Source organism: Scomber japonicus, chromosome 4 (genome assembly GCF_027409825.1).
Source record: "Scomber japonicus isolate fScoJap1 chromosome 4, fScoJap1.pri, whole genome shotgun sequence".
Classification (NCBI taxonomy): Eukaryota; Metazoa; Chordata; class Actinopteri; order Scombriformes; family Scombridae; genus Scomber; species Scomber japonicus.
Window position 1 is genome coordinate 4,772,911 of NC_070581.1, and position 26,227 is coordinate 4,799,137.

The window sequence follows — 26,227 nt, forward strand, 5'->3', positions numbered from 1 at the left end:
TCTGAGCACCACTGTTGCCATTTCTTTGTCAAATCAGGCGGCAGTTCCTCATCCCACCTAAGCCCTCTTTCCCACATCTCCTGGAACAAGCATTTTATCCTGATAGTGAAAGGGGTCAAAAATCCTAGAGGGTCAAAAATGCGAGCAGAAGACTGCAGAACACTTCGTTTTGTGTTTTCTCTTTCTTTCAGAATATCAAGCAGCCCCCTGAGGTCGAACACAAAATCATCGGTGACAGGTCTCCAGACCAAGCCCAGAACCTTCAGCACTGACCCGTGTGTTTCTAGCTGTGCAGTGCAATCCAGTGAGCTCTCCTGCCATTTTTCTTTCAGCTCAGGAGAGTTCGTCATCCATTTGCATAGCTCCATGCCTGCAGCAGACATGATGTTCTTGGCTGTGGTCGTCACTGCATGTGCCTCTGTCACCTCACTCGCACTTGAAATAAAGTCATCCACATAAAGTGAGGAGCTGATGGTGTCTATCACTTGTGGGTGTTCAAGCTCATATTGTCTCAAATGCTTCCTGATGGTGGCTGCGAGTAAGAATGGGCTTGATGAAGCTCCAAACACCACTCTTGTCATCCTAAGAATGCGCAGCTTCTCGTCCCTCTCCTCTGTTGGTGGGCCTGTGAACCACAGAAATCTTACAGCATCCCGGTCTCTTTCTGAGAGTGAAATCTGCAGAAATGCTTTCTTAATGTCTGCCATGTATGCAATTTCATGCAGTCTAAACTTAATCAAAACACTCATCAGATCTGGATTCAGATTGGGACCTGTTAAGAGACAGTCATTAAGTGAGGGACTTCCATCTTCGTGGGATGAAGCATCAAAGACAACCCGCAATTTTGTTGTCACCTTATCCTCCCTCAGTACAGCGTGATGAGGTAAGTAGTATGTCTGACTGCTTGGTGGGGATGTGCGCTCCCTTGTCACATCCTCAGCCATTCCTTGTTTTAAGTAGTCTTCCACAACATCATTGTACCTGCTGTAGAGTGTGACATCCTTTCGTAGTTTCCTTTTCAAACTCTCCAGTCTCTTTTTTGCGATGCGGTAATTGTCTTGAAGTGGAGGGTGGTTTTGTCTCCATGGCAACTCCACTTGGTAACGCCCATCCTTGAAGATGGAAGTTTCCTCGAACCGCTGCAACGCTTCCACATCATCTGAGCTCTCAGACTTCTCACTTGTGATTCCCAGGGACTCAAGCTCCCAGAATGCATGCAGCTGCTTGTCAATCTGTGCATCCTCGCTGAGCTGAATGTGCATGCATGTTGTCTCTGTCATGCTGGACACTGCTACTGGGCCCTGCACTGTCCATCCAAAGGTGCTCTCCAGTGCTACCAGGCTCTCTGTCAGTCTTTCTACTCGGCCTGATACTATCTGCCAGTAGTAATCTGAGCCAATTAGCACAGAAAGTTCAGGTTCATCATCTCCAACGAAGTCTGCGAGTTGGAGACCTCTCTTATTCATTTCTCTCTGTATATGTTCACCAGGGACTTTCATCAGTGCAGTACAAACTTTGGGGGTCACAACTGCCTCTATTTCAGTTCTCTGCTGTTTATCCCAGATATTCTCCAAGCTGAGCTTCACTATGCTGCGCTTCACCGTTGTAGGAGCAGAGGAGCCGAATGTGTGAAGGGTAAGTGTCCCTTGTCTAATAACAGGTAGCTGCAGCGCCCTCACTACATTCTCATGCACAAAACTCCCCTGGCTGCCTCCATCTAGCAAGCAGCGAACCACCTTCCTGCCGGTGGGCCCTACAACCCATGCCTTGGCGGTTTGTAGCAGCACAGTGTTCTCAATATCAGGTTTGCCTTCTTCTGCTTGGGGAATTACAGAGGAAATGACAGTGTCCATGTTGGCAGATACAGCAGGTGGGGATGCGTCGGTTTTTTCACAAATGGCCACATGATGCTTGCCTCCACATGTGGCACATGACATGCTCTTTGACCTGCAGAACCTTGCGATGTGTTTAGGTCCCAAACACACAAAGCACCTGCCAAGCTTCTTCAGCTTTTCCTTACGTGCTGACACGTGGTGGTCTGGACAGATTTCAGACTTATGTTCAGCACTATCACAGAACAGGCAGTTTTGTATCTTCTGGTTGGCAGTGTGTAGTGTAGCTGCAGATGTCATGCTTGGTTTCTTTAGTTTCATGTCACTGGTTGAATATGATTTGCTGTATGTTTTGTGAGCAGACTGGTTCTCTCTCTGGTTGTATGATCTCATCATTTGCGAAGCTCTCTCTCTGCTCTGAACCTCCTTTTGCAGAAATTTAAGCACGTCAGGCACCTTCCACTCATCCTGATCTCCTCTCTGACGGCTGTACTCAAGAGCCATGTCCTCTGGTAACATCTGGAGCAGTATTGGGCATAACATGCCTCCGTAGGTGTCTGATACCACTCCCAGTGACTCTAGGCTTCTGATTTGAATTTCACAGTCATCATATAACTGCCTCAGTGCACTGACATCAGATGATTTCTTTACAGGAGTGAGATTCAGAAGCTTCGACATGTGGGCATTTACAATAAGATCTTTCCTTCCAAATCTGCTTCGAAGTATAGCAACTGCAGCATCATAGTTACTGTCTGTCAGAGTGAGTCCTGCTACTGCCTTTGCAGCCGTTCCAGCAAGGTAAGTTTTCAGGTAGGTAAACTTTTCTCTGTTGCAAAGGGCATCATTGCTATGAATAGCAGTCTCATACTGACTCCAAAACTCCTGCCATAAACTTACGTCTCCATTGAATTTCTCGATCATTAGCTTCGGCAGTCTCACGGTCGGGTTGCTGCGCTGAGAGCCAGCGGTGTTTGCGCTAACATCACTTAGCCGAGCAGGCCGGGGATCGTCTTTATTCACAGTCTCACGTGCTCGGATCACTTGGTGAGCTCGCGTCTTCATCCCGATAATGCGGTCTCTGTAATCCTCTGCGATTTCGATCTCCGCCTCCACGTCCTCCAGCGAAGTGTGTTCCTCCGCTATGCGGTCCAGCTCGCGCAAACTGTCCTCCTTTGCTGACAACACGGCCAACATCTCTCGCACACGGCCGATGTCCGGGTCTCTCTTTGATACTTCACCGTCAATCTGATTCAACAGTCTTGTTGTGGAACTCCGTATTGTCCGACGCTTCCTTTTCGACCTTTCAATAAGTTGTTCCACATCGTCCAGTAACTGCTGCTCCTCGGTGTCTCTAGCTTCGTCGGCCATTATCTCCTGCTTCCCGGGTTTCGGCACCAAAATGTTGTAGAATTAATCTTCAAACTAAGAATGACGAAGCGAGACGTTTGTCTTCCATTTTAAGGTACTTTAGTTGGTAATAGTAAAATAAAGAAAAAGAGAAATCATACAGCGTGTGCGAGTTTTCAGGTTCAAACATGGCTGACTAACATAAAAAACCCCTGACGTAATCACGCTAGGCCACCTTCTTGCTCCTAGAGCATCATGGGAAATGAAGTCTTTAATGTAACTCCCAAATAAAATGAAATGCAGTCTATAACCTATTCAACATGTGAACTGGATTCATCTGAAATAATGTCTGTCCAACAAATAAAGTCTCAACAGAGCCAGGCCTTCTCATCCAACATCAGTGTGTGACCTTACAAATGTGCTTCTGGAAGAATGGTCAAAAAATCCCATAAACAACTTCCCAGAAGAGTTGAAGCTGTTACAGCTGCAAAGGGTGGACCGACATCATATTAAACCCTATGGATTAAGAATGGGATGTCACTTAAGTTCATATGCGAGTCAAGGCAGGGGAGCCAATACTTTTGGCAATATAGTGTATATCTCCACACCTGAGACCATGGGATCCTCCAGGGGAAGCCGGAGGGCGATACCGGGGAGAAGAATGTATGGGTTTCCTTATTCAACCCAAAGCCACCATGTCTCGGTCCAAGATAAGCAGTGGATGGATGGATGGATTTTTAAAGTTATGCACACCACAAAAAGTGAACAGTATCATCTAACCCAACCCCAAGTCACACTTTCCACAGAGGTCATCACCACTGAGCAGAACTGATGAAACCTCTCCAGCAAAAAGCAAACAACTTTTACCCTTTAAAATGTAATGAGCACCTTTATGTATGTGTGTGAGGGAGAAATTAACAAAAGAAATAAATATTTCAGAGGATCAATCCAATGTACAAACTGATAGTAATAAAAAAGATTGTTGTTTCTGACACAGATGTTCTTACCAGAAATGTGAGAACAGTGCTTAAAGATTTTCTTCTCCAAGACTTTTCATATGACATGTCAGCAGTTTTCATCAACTCCATAGACTGTAAGTGATATCCACAATGAGATGAAACCTAAAATCCTAATTCAAAAGGAGGACACCTGTAAACAAAGAAGAGTACATTAACATTTAGTTAACAGACAGTGGTTAAACTTATACATTAAAAACATATTCATTAAAAGCTCAAGTTGACCTTAGTAGTTGTGTGTTTACAAGTTAGTGATGTCATCATCCTTTAACAGTTTAAGGAAACATCATGTTAATAGAGTAGTTATGTAGTGTTAGTACTGATCTGTAAAACATCTCTAAGTTCTTTTATAGCACATTTTAATCTTGTACATTGACTTTTGTTTGTTAGGATTTGCTTTTGTTTACATTTGGATAACACAGTGTGATTTTTAAAATATTTACTAGAACATTAATTCATCTACATACATTCTTCTTTTAATCTGGAATCAGTTGCACTCTTCTTTCTTGAATCAGTTGTTTATTTTCCTTTGACCATTGATGATACATCCTGCAGATCTCCCTCACTTCTGTCTCCTCTGACTTTATTCCTTCACTCACTCTGAAAATATAAAAAGCAGAACTTCAACTCAAACCTCTGAATGTGAAACACCAATGTGCTGTTTAAAACACAGCAGCAGCTTTATGCTGCTTTAGTTGGTTCAGTTTAAAAAATACTTACTGAGAGATCTTCTCTATTTCCATCTGTACAATAAATCAACTCTGATCCTGATCCACGTCTAAGATATCTAGAAGTTGAGTCTTTTTATTGATCAGCAGACAGTTAGTTTAGTTACTTGAAGAAACACAATGTAGAAAAAGATATTTACTGAAACAGTATTTTTATATATTCATAGGTAATGAACTATGGCGATAATGCACCGACACGAAGTAGAAGAACAAGGAGGAGAAGAAGAAGAAGAAGAAGAAAGGAGGGAGGAGGAAGACGGAGGAAGAGGAGGAGGAGGAGGAGGAGCGAACAAAAATGCAAAACATGGGAGTGGCTGTGAACATGTCTATGGTGACCACAGCACACGGACTAAACTTTGGGTTAAAGCCAGGAAGTAGGAAAGACGGAAAGAAGAGACTAATGTGTATTCTCTGGATTCATCTTTACATTTCCACGACACTAAACGACACACATTGTTTGTAGTTAATAGTTCTTACATAGCATCGATGTCGAGTCATGAAGATAACTTTGATTAAAATAGATTACGAAGGTCGCTCTACTTACACTTGTTGCGTCGTCAGTTTTCAGCCTGCTCTGAGGACCAGTCAGAGTTAAAGTCTGTGTGCCAAGCCAATCACAGAACGTGCTCTCATGATGAACTCCTCCCCTTTAACACAAAGAAGGTATAAAAAAGCTGCTGTGGTAGATTATTTTATTCCGTTTCAAAGGTTGCATTAATCATATTCACTCTGCTGGCATGTATGAAATGTCAGACAGCATAGTGTTTATAATGCTAAGTCTGTGATCATGCACGTCATGAAATCATGATCAGTACAGATAAAACTGGGTCAGTACAGTTTTTACATTTATAGTTAATGTTTTAATTATACCAGTTTATACCTAGAGTGATATCTGAATATAAAAATCGATCAGAGGGAAAAAAAAAAAGATTTGATGTAGAGTGACAAGAGAAGTATACACACTCATTTCTGTACAATAAATAAACAAAATATGGAGTTAGATTTGTTTCATAATGTGTGTGTGTGCAGATCATGGTGCAGATCGACAATCTGTGTGTAAATGTGTAATCTTCCACAAATACAAAAAAAAGATTTGTATACTCACAAAAATATTTTGCAAATATAAAACGGATCTGCAAATACACAAACAAATTCCACAAATATAAAGAATACATTAAATTAATTTACAAATAAATGAAAAGCATTTGTGAATATCTTCCTAATATTTACAACTTTCAAACAGACATTTGTGAACTCAGTTTTTATTTGTGGATCTCAGTTATACGCTTGTGGATTTGCTTTTTACACACACGGAGTTTTGAAACAAACTTTCCGCCGGTCCGAACGAAAATCCACTCGTATCACTCGGCCATTTTCGGATAGCAAGTGATCGCCTACTGGTGACGTCATTTCCTCATATCAAAGTAAGAGCACGCAGTCTTTCTATGAGCTTTTTAAAATGTTTATCAGCGATAAGTGACGTGCATTCATGGTTTCATGTTAATGTCATACAGTGATTATTAGTGTGTGTTTATTTGTTCTATGTATATTATCTAGCACACACTTTCGTATACATTTCTGTTTGAGTATGAAAGGAGAAAGAAAATGTGTAATGTTTGAAGTGATGTCAGATGCTCTAAAGGGGGAAGGGACATACTTGCCCCTTTACTTTCCAATACATATTTTTTTGTTCAAAAGAGTTAAGCTCAATGTTTTAAGGTGCTCTTGTACATTCCGTTGTACTGCTGTTACAGCCAAACATTTGGAATAATATAAACAATATGATTTTCAAACTTTCGACTGATTTCTTTAATAACTACATTACACAATACTTTTACTTTTACTTTCAGTACTTGAGTAGTAATTTAAAAAAATAAACTACTTGCAATGCTTAAGTACAAAACATGTTTAATACTTTAGTACTTCCACTTAAGTACGGTGCTTAAAGAGCACTTCTACTTCTACTCAAGTCACTTTTTTGATAGAGTAGGCCTACTTGTACTTCTACTCAAGTCTGGATCGCTAGTACTTTATACATGTCTATTAAGATGCATTGTAAATAGACCAGAAGTCATAACAATCCAACCTGTAAAGAGGGCCCCTGTAGAAGATGCTGGTGACTGACATCCAGACATCTCTTCACAACCTTTCAATACTAGTGTAATCAGTAGAAAATGATGGGGTTTAAGATTTAGACATTTTCAGCACAGCTTTTAAAAGACAATTTTGATCATTAAACAATAATAAAAATAATAATAATAATATATTTTACATTTGTATTCATTCTGTTTTATGAATAGCTGTTTATTTTTTTATTTATTTTTTATTATTGTTTAACGATTAAAATTGTCTGAACGTTGCCCACAAGCATCCTGGTGCCTTTCATACTCAAACAGAAATGTATATGAAAGTGTGTGCTAGATAATATACATAGAACAAATAAACACACTAATAATCACTGTATGACATTAACATGACACCATGAATGCACGTCACTTATCGCTGATAAACATTTTTTTAAAAGCTCATAGAAAGACTGCGTGCTCTTACTTTGATATGAGGAAATGACGTCACCAGTAGGCGATCACTTGCTATCCGAAAATGGCCGAGTGGATTTTCGTTCGGACCGGCGGAAAGTTTGTTTCAAAACTCCGTGTGTGTAAAAAGCAAATCCACAAGCGTAGAACTGAGATCCACAAATAAAAACTGAGTTCACAAATGTCTGTTTGAAAGTTGTAAATATTAGGAAGATATTCACAAATGCTTTTCATTTATTTGTAAATTAATTTAATGTATTTTTTATATTTGTGGAATTTGTTTGTGTATTTGCAGATCCGTTTTATATTTGCAAAATATTTTTGTGAGTATACAAATCTTTTTTTTGTATTTGTGGAAGGTGTTTATATTTACAGATTACACATTTACACACAGATTGTCGATCTGCACACACACAACATTATGAAACAAATCTAACTCCATAAAAAGTCCTCACATCAATACAATAACATGGAAAACTAAGGTACATCACATTCTAGTATATAAATGCAGTAATGACATCATTTAAAGTGAAAGTGTAACTCTGTCTGCAGCAGTTCACTCATAATGAAAATGAAAATTGATTTCTTCTAAACAGGCTCCATTCTTCTTTTTCCAGGCTCCATACATGATCAGATAGCAGCAACTTTATGAACACAGTGCTGTCCTGCAGCAGATGTCAAAACCTGATAGTTTTGCTGCTGGCTATGAATAAAAGACTCATTGAGCGCGAGTCTCTAACCTGACGTTAAGACTCTATGCGTTAAGAACGTTTTGCTATGATTGGATCAGTAGAGCAGGGGGCGGGTATGACTTACAGTAACTTCACCATTCTGGGAAAACGGAACATCATTATAGATTCTTCGCGGGCATTTTTTTTTACAGAAGGTGCATGCCAGATCTGTCCAATAGTTCTCGGCCGCCGTGCAATAGCATCCACGTTTCACTCACTTGCGTCTTAATCCCTCCCACCGTGCGTGCATGAAGAGAGCAAGAGAAACCACGTGAAGACAGCTGCATGTCTCTTAAAATATGGATACAAGCATATGAACCATTTCTACTGACAAAATGCATTATTATCATTTTCATTGTTTGTGTCTGTTTGTATTGATATTCTGATTGTGACATCATTATTATTAAAACCCAGAATGAAAGAACATTTTCAGACCCAGAGTCTATAAATGTTTCAGGGGAAATGAATATCAACTCACATCAAACCTGATGCTCAGGAAGTTTCAGTCTCACGTGACTGAATGGAAATGATAATAAATTATGAGAAATATAAATGTGTATAAAATATGCTTCTTGCTGACAGACAGACTGTCCCTCATGTTAATTTGATCCATAATAACCTTTAATATCATCTATCATAACAGTCAGTGTGGGATATAACAGATCAAGAAGAGAAAAATATTTCTAATAAAGGAAGAAAGTTGTTTATGGTTCTTTTGTTGATCTAACAGAAAATTAACAGATTACTTAGGTGATGAATTAGAAATAAAATATAAAACGTGGGAGTGATACGAGTTTAATCTGTAATCTGTTTTCAAACTGATATAAAACTGTTGTGATCAGATCAACTGCAGCACCCAATTAATAAATAAGTGATGTCAATAAATACATTATAATATAGATAGATAGATAGATAGATAGATAGATAGATAGATAGATAGATAGATAGATAGAATTATTTTAGTTTAATAAGATGTCATTTGCTAGAACCTAAATAACTTCTGTCTGTTGGTCTCACAAACAAAAATAAAGCATTTCTTTCTTGTTAAGATGTTTTATTGTAGAGTGTAAAATAGGATGCGAAAATGTTTTCAATCACACTGAAAAGCAGTGAGCTGTGAGTAATTTGCAACATCAAAATATATATTTTGCTACAACCAAATAATTTAAAATGCACAATTATAATTGGCATTAATTGTGTCTATCCTATCCTCAACTGACCTTGTCTGTCAGTGAAAAGTAATTAAGCTAATCAATCCTTTAACAACATGCAGTGCACTTTGTAGTATCAATGTAATACCAATTTACTCAATTTCTAAACTTTTAAGCAGTTAATATGAATGAAGTTTGGTTTTCAATGCCCCTCTACCCCCTCTCTCAATGTCCTACCTCTGAGGAGAAGGGTGAGAAATGGCTGACTTCCTCACTGTGCTTTTGGCAAAGGTGGTGTTCATAGCCTCCGATGGTAATAATAATAATAATAATAATAATAATAATAATAATAATAATAATAATAATAATAACAATAATAATTAGAAAACTGCGATTGGGCCCTTGCACCTCCCAGTTCTACTGTTCAGCGAAAAATTTGAAAAATGGATGTTGGGGTGTCCCGATGAGACCTATGAGTCCTGCAAATTTAACAAAGTTAAAAACAAAGTCAGACAACGGTTTTGGTCACATGACCTGCTGTTAGGGAGCGCTATGGAGTCCCCTTGCCACATTCACGCCTAATGATGTTAAAATTGAAAAGGTTTCACCAGGTGTGACATTTCACGCAAGAAGAAGAACTTTATTTGTATCCTTTGAGACAATAAATGCAGCTCAAAGTGCTTTACAACAAAATAAATGACATACACCAAGGAGAATAAAGCAATGTTAAAAAAAGGACAGAATATGAAGCGGAAAGAAATAAAAACACAAAATATAACAACAAAACTAACAATAAAAATAGTACATAGTAAAACAGTATAAAGTAAAACAATACATAAAATAGAGTAAAAATACAACTATTGAAAGAAGTGCAGTCGTGACGGATAGAAAAGCTAGAGAGTTCGGTGTGCAGGTAGTCCAGTGGTTAGAGCACATGACGCACACGCAGCCGACCCTGGTTCATCCCAGCCGGAGGTCCTTTGCTGCATATCATCCCCCCTCTCTCTCCTGTTTCCTGTCTATCTACAGTTAAATAAGGGTGTCTGTGCCCAAAAAATCTTTAAGAAAAGAAAAGCTAGAGAGTTCATTAAAGTATGAGGCATGGATATGGTGAAAATCGCAGCAAAATCGAAAATTTGAATAAAAATGGCCAACTGTAGTATGTGTCCAAGAGACTTTTTTGTGCGTCTTTACGTGATACATATGTGTTCCAAATTTTGTTTTTCTATGTCAATCTGGAGCGAGGGGCTCAATTATTCAAATTTGCCTAGATGGTGCCATGTGTGTTAGTGCTCAGGTCCAAAATATAGTACATAGTAAAAGTAGCTAAATAAAAACTGCATAAAATAAAGTAAAATGCAACTACTAAAAGAAGTGCAGTAGTGAGTAGTGCTACTATGATATCTATCTGTAGTGTGTTCCATAGTTTTCAGGTGTAATTAACAAAGGTTGCATCCCCAGTTTTCTTTCAACTGTTGCTGTGAAACCTCCAATAAACCAGCAGCAGATGATCACAGTGTTCTTGAAGGTAAAAAGTTAACAAGGGAGTTAACCATGTAGCTTGGTCCTAGCCAATTAAAGGCTTTGTATGTAGGGAAGAGGACCTTAAAGTTAATTCTGAAATTTACAGTAAGTACAGTGAGTCAGTACAGAGAAGATAAAACTAGACTGATCTCTCCTCTTCGCTTTGGTTATAGCTGCAGAGTTTTGAATGAGCTGAAACCTCCCAGTGTTTTTTCTGGAGGTCAGTAAAAAGTTAATTACAGTAATCGAGTCAGCTTGAGATAAAGCATGAATCAGTTCTTCTGCATCTTTTTGATTTATGTATGGTTACACTTTAGCTGTTTCTAAAGGTCAAAAAGCAATGTTTTCACCTTGTTAATGTGAGAGCTGAAGTTTAGATCTGAACATAAAATAACACCATGATTTGTAACCTCAGATTTAATCCATGGAGTTAATTTCCTCAGATAGTGTTTCTCTGTTAGTTTTAGGGCCAACTAGAAGGATCTCAGTTTTGTCCTCATTTAACTTTAAGAAGTTATTACTCATCCATTTATTTATTGCCAGAAGACAGGCAGTAATGGAGTGTATGGCTGCATCATCATTAGGTTCAGCAGAGATGTACAGTTGCATATCATATAACATAACTATGGAAACATACATTATGCTCTCTGATGATGTCAGAATGTCAGAATGAGAATAATAATGGCATAATAATTAATTTACGGAGATCATCTGTGTTTACAGTAGTAGTAATTCTGGTCTAATTGATGTTATTTCGTTATTAAAGGATAATAAGAGTTCACATTTTGATGCAGATAACTTCAGGGAGTGGGGACAGTGTTGATTAGCTGGTCAGTAGTGGAGAATAATATTCTAGAATTTTCTGTAATAATCTTGGAAAAATAATCTGATGAACTCAAGATGTGATGTTTCATAAGATGCTTTGCTGTGAAACATTCTTTGAGCCAGCAACTGACTTCCTGCGTGCTATAGCAGTGGGCTGGCAGCCAATCATTAAGCCCTGACATTTAGCAGCCCACCTCAATGTGACAGACCACCTCAATGTGACTGCTCTATTTCTGGTCAGGCTGCCAGATTTCCTGAAAGAGTAAATGACAGCAGTTCAGAGAGCAATGAAGAGGACATCCTGGCCATATCATCATGTCCTCCACGAGAGACATTGCCCTGACTGTGTGATGTTTTTTTTTAAAGATTTTGTTGGCATAGACGCCTTTAATTATCAGTAGACAGACAGGAAACATGGGAGAGAGAGGGGGGTGTGACATGCAGCAAAGGACCTCCGATCGGGATTCGAACCGGGGTCGGATGCGTATATGGTATGCGCTCTAACCACTCGACCACCTGCGCGCCCTGAATTATATGTTTATTCTTACATTTTAAAGTGGCATTGTTCATATAGGAACAGTCCTTAAGTAAAATCTCACCTAAATTCTGAAACTTTCAGTCCCAACACTTTTTAACAGCGCCCTTAGAGACCTGATGAATGGGACAACCAATCCATGTATCAACTAACTCCCTCTCCCCTATTGAACTTCCAATGAACTTCATTGGAGACTCTTTCAGTTTCACAAACAGAAAAAGTCCCTTCATTATTATCAGATGATTCTTGACCTTTGTTCCTGATCTCTGATAACATATCTCTGACAAACAAGCACAACAAGTTTTTATTCACATTTAGGTTTCTGTTTTATTCTTTTGGAATTACATTTCATTTGGACATGACATTATAATGTGCTGATACAAAGTCTAGTTACATATGATAGTTTATTTGTTTTGGCTTTACTTGAAACTATTCCCATAAGATCGACTGATTATCTGCCAAATCGATAATCTGCTTAGATATTCATCTTTGTTCATATGAACGGGAGCGGCATGTTTTTTATTGGCCAGCTGTTTTTTTTAAGTCCCTTTTTGTGATACATGCGCCCTGCTACGCAACATATTAGGTATTGACCTCCTTGACTTATTACTTAGGTGGCAGACACTCTTTCCCTTTTGATAAAGCTTTTTTTTTTTTTTTTTTTTTTTTTAAAGTATATTTTTTGGGCTTTTTTGCCTTTAATGTTCAGGACAGTGTAGAGAGACAGGAAACAGGTGGCAGAGAGAGGGGGAATGACACGCAGGATAAGACCGCTCGGATCGGGATTCGAACCGGGGTCGCCTGCAACGAGGACTATAGCCTCAACACATGGGGCGGGTGCTCTACCCGCTGAGCTATGCTCAACCCCCCCTTTTGATAAAGCTTATAGTTAGGACTGTCTCCACCTCCTAGTTTATGCTGCTATAGGCTTAGACTGTAGGGGGACTCCCCCTTTTCCACCAAAGAAGTTCCACTGCTGGTTCGGGGCCAGTGCTTAATTTGGAACCGATTTTTCTGTTTCGACAGACAAAGAACTCGCTCTTGGCCAGATAAACTGGTTCAAGAGTGGCACCAGTTCTTTGCTGGACTAGAGCTAACGAACTGGTTATGTCAGGGGTCAGGATTATTGAGACCAACAAACAAACAAGACTGCATCAAGCGCCATTTTTAAAACACCAACGAAGAGTAAAACCATGGACACATCTAGACAGCAGTGGTCTGTCGAGGAGACAAGCTGCCTCCTTACCGTATGGCTCCTTCTTCTTATTGTTGTTGCTTCGAAGTTGGCGTGAGTCTTTATGGGAAAGCAGCAACGTAACTGACATATACGGTAATGACGTGGCCTCCTAACCACCTCGAGCCGTGGCAAAGCAAATGCACCAGCACTGGAACTGCTTTAGTGGAAAAGGGGATGCACTGAGCTCCTCTCTCCTCCTCTCCCTCCATTTACATTCATGTGCTATTAATGCATTCACTAACTTAAACTTGTTCCCCGGAGTCCTCTGTGCTCTCTCGTCTCACAGGTAAACTGGGATTGTAGATGTCGAGATGACAGATTCATGTCCTTGATCTACTAGGTTCAATGTTGATTTTCAATGTGCTTCTCCATCCTTTCTCTCTCTTCTTTTTTTCTCCTTCTCCCCCTCTCTCTCTCACCCCCAACCGGTCGAGGCAGGATGGTGACCCACCTGGAGCCTGGCTCTGCCTGAGATTCCTTCCTGTTAAAAGCCAAGTGCTTGCTCATGTGGGAGTGTTGGGTCTCTTTAAATTAAATTAAATTAAAGAGTACAGTCTAGACCTGCTCTATGTGTGTGTTAAGTGCCTTAGAGTCTGTGTAAAATAAGAATAAATATGTGTTCTGAGTTTGACATACCACAGAAAAAGGTGTTGTTAACCACCCTGCCAAATTTGAATGATTAAAAAAATCGCCAAATATATGAAATTAGGCTTCAAAGTTGTGTAAAAAGCAGCCTTTTTATCTGCTGCCAAACCATGCCAAACGCTGTGGGAGTGCCCACCAAGTCCGCTGAAACCCGGCCCCCTAGAAGTGTCACCTGTCAAGAAACATGGACGTCTGAGAGCTTTCTGATGCTAACTCAGCTACTAACTCAGCTAACTGGCTACCTGTAGACTGTAGTAGTAGTATTAGTACTAGTCTGTGCTGAATGTATTTATACCTCTACAGCAGCAGGGCCCCTGAAAAATGATATTGGTCAATCCCTATAGTTCACAATATAGAGCACAAGGTGGCTGAAAGTAATAACATCCAGCTGTAAATGTGTAGTTCTTTATTTAAGTTCTTTTTTGTGTAAATAGAGACACAATGGGAGAAATGGGTAATGTGGGAAAAGTCAGATTTAACAACTGAAAGCATCTGGATTAATTTCCTCTTTTGTAGAAAAGAGCACACAAACATAAATTCTACTTCAGCAAAATCGGAAAAGATCTAAATTGCTCTCATGTTTAGATTTTGTTGTTGCTGTTGCTGGAACACAGTTGTACAACAATGTTGATTTCCATCTGAATCATCTGAATAGTTGATATTGAAGGTATAACCTAATATGGATTCATTTCTGAATCCATATCAGGTAAGCATATATTTATCTACATTTATCTAACCTTTGAATGCTGAATTGTACCCAATTGATGTTCGTAAAGTGTAACATTATAGTTTATTTACATAGTGCAGCATTATATGCAGTCATGTGCTGTCAGAACTTCTACCATTAATTTATAAGTTAATAATATTCACGCAGCACCACAGCAAGTTCATTCAAGCGCTTCATAAACACTCAGAAGTTATAAAGCAAGCATTTATGTAGGCCTACCGGTTTATTTCGTGGAAATGTTAGCTTTAAATAACCAGGATGTTAAAATATCGATGAAGTATATAGCATTAGCATTAGCGTTAGCTCGCTAAAATAGCTTATCTTGTTAACTGTATGAGGACAATGCTATCTAGGATCAGCGATCGAGGATACATACAGTCCATATTATCGCTCAATTTAAAATCAATATGATCAATTTGCAGCCATTTTATTAATTACAGTGTCATTAGAAAAGATACGTTAACTTTTCTTCTGAAGTTAGCATTTACGCTAGCGACATGACAGCTATGGATGGATACAATCGGCATAATGATTACTATAACTTATTGAATATTATAAGACAAAGATAAAGTCACAATACATGCACAGTAACAGCAGATTCATGTACACACTGTGTGTTTCCATGGTTACAAAAACACTTGCTGTATAGTTATCAGGACTGTGGTTGGTTGCTAAAGTTAAATTGCTGTTTACTTAACCATTTTTGTCCTTTTTACAGATCATTGATCCACATCATTTATCAAGTAAGCAAGTCTTTAAAGTATTTTATGCCTTATTTTTGTTTCTTTTAAATATCTGAATCTGCACACCACTTGCACAATGGCATGTACAGTAACAGCTATTTAACTGACAGTTTGTGTTTTGCTTGTGTTTTCTGTTTTAGATGCCCTGACACTACAAATGGGTAATGCAAATGAATTAACCTTTTCTCAGGCAGATCAGAAGAGGCTGCATTACACCCCAGACCAGTCAGGAGGGATTGGACCCCTTACAAGCTTTGAAATGTGGTGAAATTTATTGATTAAATAAAAAATTGTGTGGTTTTGTCATTTGCTATTAGATAAAAACCTGTTTAATAAGGCCCATCATATTTAGGCCTACGTCTATAACACCCTGACTCTAGATAAAGCAGGATTTGTATTATTAGCCTACTTTTATATAGGCATATTTAGTCACTGTTGTGGTTTAATAGTATTATATTTAATATTGAAATATCATTGAAAGCATGTTGATCTATAGTTAGGTTGAAATTTCAACATTGTTTCAACATTTGTGTTAGTTGAAATACCATTGAAATTCTGTTGATCTTCAGTTAGAAAATCAACGTTGTTTCAATATTAATTGAGGGTGCAAACTGATGTTGAATCAACATCAGAGTTCAACGTTGTTTCAATGACTTAACTTTGACAAAATAATGTTGATTTAACATTGTTTCAATGACTCTTTGCTATCTGGATATAGTTTAGCTGTTGATGATTACTGGCTGGTCCAATAAATGCAACGAGGTAATAGAACTGTGAAAACAGAACTTCTATATATGCCGAGGCTGAGTGTGAAGCTGTGAAAACAGAACTTCTATATATGCCGAGGCTGAGTGTGAAGCTGTGAAAACAGAACTTCTATATATGCCGAGGCTGAGTTTGAAGCTGTGAAAACAGAAAGCTGAGTGAGATTAAATAAATTCCTCTGTTGCCCTTAGTTTACAGGAACTTTCCTGTCTAAACTATTTAAATAATGGAGTAAAAAAATTGCAAGTGATGATAATATGATGAGTTATATAATGGCAGTCACAGGAGCTATTTTTCTGCATATTTTCACTCTGATTACTTCTATCTTACACCTTACTATGTAAATCCCATGAACATTGCACACATGTATATGATCTCAGGAATGTATGCATATTGCACATTTATCTATGTTGCAGATTTACTTACACAGAGATTGTTTGCTGTATATACTATTTATTTTATTTATCACTTTCACATTTACACCGCTACTGTTGTTCAGTTTTGAATTTACCAATAAAGATACCTTATCTTACCTTAAACCCATTTCTGTGGTTTTCACTTCCTTATGTAGTACTTTTACTTCAGCAGGATTTTGACTGAAGGAGTTTTAATTGTAATGGAATACTTTTAGATGAGTGTTTAACCACTGTTTCCTGTTGAGTCTCTGCTACAACATAATCTGAAATCTTTGATGCCAAAACACTGAACAGCAGTTTATAATACTGTGAGAAGGGATTTTATAACTCTGGAAAGTTCTCACAGTGACAAGCACTTCATCCTTCTTCACAACAATCAGCAGGTAAATAGTAGAGTTAATACTGTTTGTGTTTCAGAGTAGTCTACTAGTGTCACTGTCATACTGAACGCGTAGAAGAATGACTAACTGTGCAGTGATTTTAGCAGTAAATGATCTCTACTACTTTAGCTTCTCATAGAAATGTGGTAAAGAAACGATGCTGGTGGGAGAACACACATCTGTATATTCATTTTGTTCTATAGGATTAAAGACCACCTAAATGTCAGGAAAGTCATGGACACACCTTCTGTGGGTTGACATTTGATAGTCGTCCACACTTCTCATACGCTACATTGTATTTTATGGAACAATGCAGAGTGTTTTTCCTCACATCACCTGCTATTAAATTACTAAAACAGAAAGAACTAGTATACAAAGGTGTAAAGTCAGTGTGGTTGCTGCAGCTTTGTGTGTCTGCATCAACCACCAATTTCCTTTCTATTTGTGGGTTTTAAAAAAAGATGCTGCATTTAAAAACTGAAAGAGGTAAGGTGTAACCATTACGCCACAAACACTGAAGAGCGCTTTTCTGCAATGGAAGATGTATGATACCTTTCATTTCCGTCACTCTGGTTGGTTCTCGCCTAAACTGGAAGTTGGTCTGAAACACAATTTTTGAAGGACATCCCAATTCTCTTATTTCACCTCTGAGGAGTGAGGAGGATCAAGGTCAAGGTCAAAGTCTTTATTGTAATTATATTGTGAACAATACAACAAAATTAAAAGTGCTTCTCTGTTAGGTGCCACAATAGCGGATTCACATCACATTCAATCACAGATCATAGATAAATAAATAAATAACTAAAATCAAATCAATCAATAAAAAACAACTGTGATTGAATTTGGTAGTCCATTAATGGAACTGAACTACACAGTGTGAACACTGAGAATCTTAGATTAATATAGCAAAGAGATTTAGAATGTGAAATAAGTAAGGAGAAATGGCATAATATAGTTTTCAAGGTTGGATGGGCCACTAGGGATATTAGAAGCAAATTTAGCCATTACAAAATCATACATAGATATTACTATACTCCTATGAAGCTTTTCAGAGTGGGGTTAGTAGAAGACAAAAGGTGTTGGAAGTGTAAGGGAGAAGACGGTACATTTTTACATGCCTTTTGGGAATGTCCGGTGGTATTACCTTTTTGGAAAAAAGTATTAAGGAAACTGGGAGACTGGTTGGGACAAAGTTTACCGGAATCTCCACTGTTTTGTCTCCTGGGAGATAGCACACTCTTGCCACAAGGAGTCAACAAAGGACAGCATGCACTAATAACCGTGGGCCTCATTGCTGCAGCAAGGCTGATATTGAGAAATTGGAAGAGTACGTGTACGCCGGAGCTTGCAAATTGGACTCAACTGATGACAGAGACGGCATCTTTCGAATATCTGATTGCCAGGAAGGACAATGTTAAAGGGAAGGTCCATTCAGTATGGGACTATTTCTTTCGATACATTAAGGACTTGTCACATTAACCATGTGTTGAATCGCATCGCAATTGATATAATCAAACATACAATGGTACAGAGGGGTATTGTCCTTGTAGTTTTGTTTTGACTGCCTGTTTGTTTATTTTCTTGCTTTTGTCTTTTGTAAGTATTATTATTATTTGTTGAAAAATAAATAAATACTTTAATGAGAAAAAAAGAATTTGGTAGTCCAGGTTTTGAGTGATCTGTAGCGCCTCCCAGAGGGCAGAAGGTGAAACAGATGGTGACCAGGATGCGTACAGTCTGTGATGATGGCTGAGGCTCTGCTGAGATAGCGACTACTGGCAATGTCATCAAGGGAGGGGAGAGAACAGCCAATGATTTTTTTGGGCAGTTTTTATTACCCTCTGCAGAGCCTTCTTGTCCATTGAAGAACAGCCAGCATGCCAGACTGTGATGCAGTACACCAGTATGCTTTCATTGGCAGAAAGGTAGAATATCACCAGCAGTTGTGTATTCAGACCGTCCTTTCTCAGAAGCCTCAGGAAATGCAGGCGTTGTTGAGGCCTTTTTACCGCAGCCGTGGTATTGATCTCTGAGGAGCTATGAGCGAGGAGCACAAAAGTCTTTAATAGGCTGACACACCACCTTATTGGATGATTGGCTGCTACAGCTGATCAGACTGATCAGACACATCACTGCAGTTTGACAGATTACAGAATAATTTCAAGTGTTATATTTCCCTGGGTCCCCTGCTATTTGCAAAGTAGGTGCTTCTATTGGGTAGCATCATCACTCAGCATAATGTCAATTTCCATAGTTGAGCAGATGCAGGGGTGCTCCGTCAGGAAAAAACAAAACAAACAAGTGTTTGGGGCCCCCCAAAGAAAACTTGGGAAATGGGGCCCCCTATTGCCTGATAAAGGAATGTTTTACAATGGCAATAATCTCCCATGAAACTTCCCATACACTATAGTCCACCAACACTAAACCAACACCACCGACCACACAAATTCCAGTCAATTAAAGGGGCATTTGAAGTTGAACCAAAAGTGATTTTGAAAGATGTTTCTGAAAGGTGTTTCCTATAAAATGGCTGATTCAGTAGAAAAACTTCTCATTGAAAACAAAACCAGCAATGACTAGACCTGACTGAGATAAATGTGACTCATGACACTGGGGCTTTCCACAATACATTCCTTTTACTCTAGCTCCAGGCCTTTTCTGTAATTTTCTAAATGAAAGTGTCAAATGGATACTGAGAACCTTGTTTCCTTCCTTCTTTCATGTGTCTTGAACTTCTGTATTTCTTCATAATAAATGTCTTTGTTTGTGGACACTTCAGTGTCCACAAACTTCAAACATCTTTTTTTCCTCTGTGGCACCAAAATTCTGTAATTTCTAAGTCAAACTACAGATAAGTTGATACAGACCATTCAGTATATTTACAGTAAACACTAGTGTTGTTTTTGGCGGCCTATTTTACTTTTAGTTTTAGTCTAGTCTTTGTGTCAAGCGGTCGTTTTAGTTTTTATTAGTTTTAGTCATGTTCATACTCCTTTTAGTCTAGTCAAGTTTTAGTCGACGAAAAGTCTGAGCATTTTAGTCTAGTTTTAGTCAGAATTGTCCCTGACTATTTTAGTCTAGTTTTAGTCAAAGAAAACTGTATTAATCTCTTTTCAGTAATGTTATTCTATCTAACCCTGTCAATATAGTATAAGTACCTAGTGGTAGAGAGATGAAACTGTAACCTCCTGGAGGTGTTATTTTAAGACTGGTTGTCACAAATAACAACAAAAACAATAGTCCAGAGAGGTATTACATAAAAGTGGTTAAGTGACAAACTTGGGTTAGTTAACCTAGAGGGAGAGGTAAATCTGATAATAGAAGACCCCAGTGGCTTCAATATATTAGCTAAACAAAGCCAAAGGGTTATCAATTAGTGAATTTACCCCTTCTCACGAGTTTACTTAGCCAGGTGCCAAACACACCTCATACTGCGCCCCCGGAACACCTGGACACAACCATATATGGTCAGCACGTGCATATTAATTAGCCATGTGCCCTCTGTGGAGCGGCTACAAAGTGACAACAAAGACGCGGGGGGAGGGCGGGGGAAAGAAGCGAGATACACTGCGATATTGGGCAATAAATCATATCTTGCATTTTAATAAGCTACAATAAAAACAAAACAAAAAAAAATAAATATTTTCGTCTCGTTTTTATTCGTCAACAAAATGGGATTACACATTTTATTATTGTTATCGTCACGTGACCAGCATTTTCGTTTCGTCTCGTCTCGTTTTCGTCACGTGATAAAGGTTCGTTGACGAAGATATTTCGTCATAATTTTCGTTGACGAAAGCAACACTAGTAAACACAGTCTTAACTGTAGGACTGACAATTTACTAGTAAACCGTAACCCTGTTAACTGTTAACCCTCACACACTGTTCATAACGGCTCCCGTGAGCAGGGACTCAATGCAGACTTTTGCTCGGTGGCAAACAGAAAAACAATCATTTAATGAAGCCAAAGTGTGTACACAGATAGTCAGTGGAGGCAAAGGTAAAGAAACAGCAGGAAAAAAGCAGGGTTAATACCTGACAACTGGTCAAAAACACAAAAAGTCTCAGAAGGGAAAGACAAGAAATGCTGGAACGCCATCAGTGAGGAACAAGACCAACTGGCATAGAAGGCAGAACAAAGACACTATATACACTACAGGGAGGGAAGACAATGAGACACAGGTACAGCACATTAGGCGTGGCAGGTAATCACACAGGAGGTAAACACATGAGAGCAGGAAGGACCTGAAACGAGACAAGCGGTGAGTTTCAAAATAAAACTGGAAACATAAAACAAGAGACATTAGGATAAATAAAGTAACTTAAAGCGATAGTTCAGCGTAATTTTGACCTAGCGTCACATGCACCATTACGTCTATCTAAACACCCCCCCACCCCTTTTTTTTAGTTAGTGCGAGATCCCACACAGAGCACATCTATTGCCGTTAGAGACTAGTAGTAGTAGTGAAGAAGGAGCAAGAAGCGAGAGTACAGCAGAAGACATCAACGACATGGCAGAGTTTGAGTTTACTATCGAACGTGAAGACTTGCTCTTTCTTCACTATTACTACTGGTCTCTTCCGGCAATAGATGTGCTCTGTGCGGGATCTCACACAACCACACAGTATTTCAGTGATCGCGCAAGATTTCGACAGCTTTAGCAGTAGCAGCAGAATAAAAGCCATCAGGTAAGTGTTGTTTTAATAAACTCCTGGTGTACTTATAAACTTTCCAATGCATGGATTCATGAGTAAAGACCCTATTTGTACTACTGTAGAAGTTTGATAACAATCCAGGCATTATTAGTGGGGTCATTTACCAGATACACTGGTGGTCCCGTTAGTGCCTGTACTAAGACATTCGGCTGATGGCTCTAACTCCACTGATTTGCGACCAAATGAAAAAAAAAGTGGTGAGGGGGTGTTTAGATAGAAGTCATGGTGCATATGACACTAGGTCGAAATTACGCCGAACCATCGCTTTAACTAACAGAATAAGGTGTGATAATTCTGAGTCATAATTAGTCACTACACCAATTAACATTCATAAATTCCCCATCAGTTTGATTAATACTTCTGTTTGATTCATCTTGTGGAAAAAAGACATACACAATCACTGTTTTATGGTCCAGGAGAACATTTTATAGAATAAGACAAAAATGTTTAAATGGGGATTTTTGAATTTTTTTTACATAAACACAGGCTAAATTTTGATATTTGCATATACAAAAATGTGTATCAGCTGCACAAAAATAAAAAGTATGATGCATTTTTTTATATATTCAGGGTCACATTAGGAAAAGTTCACCTAAAATAAAATGTATGTAACAGTATGTAAGAGTTAAAAGACAAGTATGTAATATATTTACTGCACTTCTCTGCCTATATTATAGTCAGTATGTTCTAGTATGTTCTCCTATAGCATTTACATTCTGGTGCAGAACATTTGTTTTTGTTTTGGCTCACTGCTCATTCAACCTGATCATGGTGGTGGCATATAAATTTAACACATTACGTACCACCATTACATGATACAGTGTTAAGAGGTTGTGGTCATTTCATGTATTTCTGTGAGATCAGGCTGATGCCCATTTCAACACTACAGCTTGTCAGCTATGAAACAATGGCAGCAAACACAGCTGCTGCAGCTGGAAGATTCCACCCAAACTAAAAAGCCATTTGGGCTTTGAGTCTGGTGAGGAGGGGACGGGGGAGACGACTCTCCCCAATACTTTGAATTTGGACTGTAGAACCCATTTTAAACAACTGCTGTCAGTGTTGTGTTGCTGATACATTCCCACTGTGTTGTTTCATCCACAATTACTGTGATTAACATTACAGTTCACTCAGAGTGAGTGAAAGAATAAAAACAGAGAAGTGAGGAAGAACTGCAGGTTGTATTATCAAAGTTCAGGAAGAGGGTGTAACTGATTAAAAAAGTTGAAAGTGTGAGCAGGAAAAAAACACAGATGCAGAGACAAACATGTTCACAGCAGGAGGCAGAACAAACTAGACTGTCAGGTGTTTATTTAGTTTTTGAAGTTGTGATGCAAAAATATCATTTTTTTAGTTTACTTTGTGTTGAATGAAGTGTTTGCTTTTGCAGGAAATGTGAGGTATTATGCATTTTATGTATATGTTTTTGTTGTTTGAGTTGAGAATTTCTACAAAGAGGTGTCCTAGTTTCATAGATTGTGTTTTAGCTAATAGAAAAAAACTATAAAGTTAGTAGCATCTAAATGTAGCGCACATATTAACTACATTTCCATCTAGTGTCATTTTCAGAATAAGTTTGTAGCCTACAAACAACTAATTTACTTTGGTGTGTGGATGTATAGCAGTCAGAAATATACACAACATTAAATAATATAAGAAAGAAAATAAATATACAAAATGCATCTCTGATCCATGCTGGCCCTGTGTCTCCATCCCAACTCCCTGTGTCCCCTTCTCCATGTCTGCCCTTGTCTCTGTCTCACCTCATCCGTGTCTCCCCTCGTCTCTGTCTCACCTCCTCCGTGTCTCCCCTCGTCTCTCTCACCTCCTCCGTGTCTCCCCTCCTCTCTGTCTCCCCTCATCTCTGTCTCACCTCCTCCGTGTCTCCCCTCCTCTCCGTCTCCCCTCCTCTCTGTCTCCCACATGCCTGCTCCACTTATGTACAGGATGCAGCTGGATCTCTGATTCAGCTACACTCAACAGTTCCAGTCAAAGAGGAAATGTGTCAGACTTCAATCCAAACTGGGGGTCTATCTATTTCAACTTTTGATCTTTGACTTTACAGGACAAACTACTTTTATGTTTGAGGGAAAATGTAAAAATGTTTTGTCACTATATGAAGGTCAATTAGGAAGATAAAAATTATCAAGCTTTCATGCGTCTTAAATAGTATACATTTTTGAAAAGGCCTATTTTGACAAAGGATTCCAGTGTCGGCCCCTTTTGGTTACTTACTGATCACTTACACACTGTACTGTTCTCTCTATGTGTTTTACTTCCAAAGTGTTAACATAGATAAACAACCAGCCAAACTCTGTTTCAAGAGCTAGAAAGTGAGCGTGCTTGCTCCTTTAAATGACTTCATGCACAGCAGTGAGGATGACAGCATTGAATTGGAGTGAAAGTAGAAAAGAAAGATACAAAAAATGACTAAATGGACTGCTGTGTGAACAACAGATAAATATTAACTGCTTAATGTTAACATTGTAACCCATTAGGTATACAACAGGTAAGTATAAAGAGATTCATGTAACAGAGTAGGAAACTAGGTAATTAGCAGGTAAGTTGATGGTACAGTTGTCATATAGGCTAAAACACATTAAGCTACTACTTCCATACAAACTTAATGTAAAAATAAATAAATAAATAATAAAATATAAATAATACATTCAACATGTAAAGAAGGTATAACACTTACAGTCATTGCTTTCTGAGGGATACACACAAAGGATTACTTTGAACGAGCCATGAGATGACACACACATGCCACCATGTCTTCTCGTTGTTTACATTCTTACTTCCTGCTTTGCGCAACTATGTGGATTTCAAAATAAAAGTTCCACAATATCTGTGCAACAATACAAACGTTTCAACAGTCAACTTAAGTGTCTTTTTAACATGTAAAACATATTCAGGGCAGAACACACACTAAAACTGGGTCTAATATGTAAACACTCCAAACCATGATGCAATCTACCAAAAGACAGGCCCATTCCCCAAAACTATAAACACCTCTCCCTCTGTTTTGACTCATGTGCTCATTGAGAAAGAACAGAGCATTCAATATCATTAACTTAAGTTATCACAGCTGGGACCCAATTAACACACACTTCCCCAGGTGGAATCTTAGGGGCCATCCACACGGAGACGCTTTTTGGCTTAAATGCAGATGTTTTGCATCGTTTCGGCTGATCGTCCAAACGAATACTGTAAATGCATTGCCTGAAAACGAAGCTTTCTGAAACCTGGTCCCAGGGTGAAAAAATTCGCGAACGCAGCCCTTGAGTGTTCGTTTGGATGGTGAAAACGCATACCTGCGTTTCAATGATGTCATCGCCACACCCCTCAAGCTTAGCCCTCCACCTCTTCTACTGTCGTCTTCTTCTTCTCCTTGAGTTTGGTTCGTTCTACTGCCGATTTGTAAACAGCTCTCAAGCTTTATGGGCATGCTCCGCCTCTTCCTCTCCGTTTTTGGTGAATTTCTGAAACTGAAACAGCGCCGCCTATAGGCCTGGAATATGAAGTAGCGTGTTGAGTTGTGTTGAGATGGATCCGTTTGTACGCAAATATTCTTGAAACAATGCCAGGGAAAACGGAGAGTGAAAAGATCGTTTTGGTACGTGTGGACTTGGCCTCAGAATAGATAAAGAACAGATCCATGCGTCAGTTCACTTGTTTTGGAATAATAGATCCACAATAAACAAGGCCCTGTTTCAGAAAACAGAATTAGTGAAAACAGTTTGTTCACCCTGAGGTGAGGGAAAAATGCTGAGCTTTAAGTTACAGTTCTGGTTTTTGGCCTCACATTAAAATATTCAGCTAAGAATGAAACCTCTGCATGTCTCCTGGAACTTGCGGGAGAGTTGGATGTCTGGATATGGAGTGTAATTTCAATTAATGTGTCTTAGCTATCAAGAAAACTGTAAAAAAAAAATATTTTTCAAAATTCTCTCAAAATGTTTTGAGAAATGTTATTTGGTGATTTTTTTTTTTGGGGGGGGGGGGGGGGGGGAGGTTTGTTGTTGTTTTTGTTTTTCCCAAATGTCACTGTGTTTTTCTCTTCAGGGCCATCATAAAGTGGAGAATTTATTCCAAAACTTCCTTTTTTGCACCCTCTGACCCCAACCACATCATCATATTACTTCCGCTTCGACTTAGGTAATATCTTTTACATCTGTTTACCTGACCTTCACATAACCAGTGATAAGGACTTTTGGTACTTTCCATCTGCTGCAATCAAATTAGGGACACAGATCATGTGATGCAAACAACAACTAATGACCTATATCCAATGAAGTGCTTTGTAAGACTACATACACAATACATTCTAAACTTCAATATACTAATCATGACATAATTATTTTTTAAGGATT

General features: G+C 38.7%; 1 protein-coding gene across 1 annotated transcript in view; it reads right to left on the reverse strand.

Annotated features, from left to right (window-relative positions):
* The window catches only part of LOC128357040 (tumor necrosis factor receptor superfamily member 14-like), a gene marked incomplete at its 3' end in the record, with an annotated part of 69,775 nt that overhangs the window by 7,609 nt on the left and 35,939 nt on the right, over nucleotides 1–26,227 (reverse strand). The window contains exon 2 of the mRNA XM_053317270.1: nucleotides 4,187–4,328. Coding sequence (XP_053173245.1) covers nucleotides 4,187–4,267 — 81 coding nt within the window. The remainder of the gene's footprint in view (nucleotides 1–4,186; nucleotides 4,329–26,227) is intronic.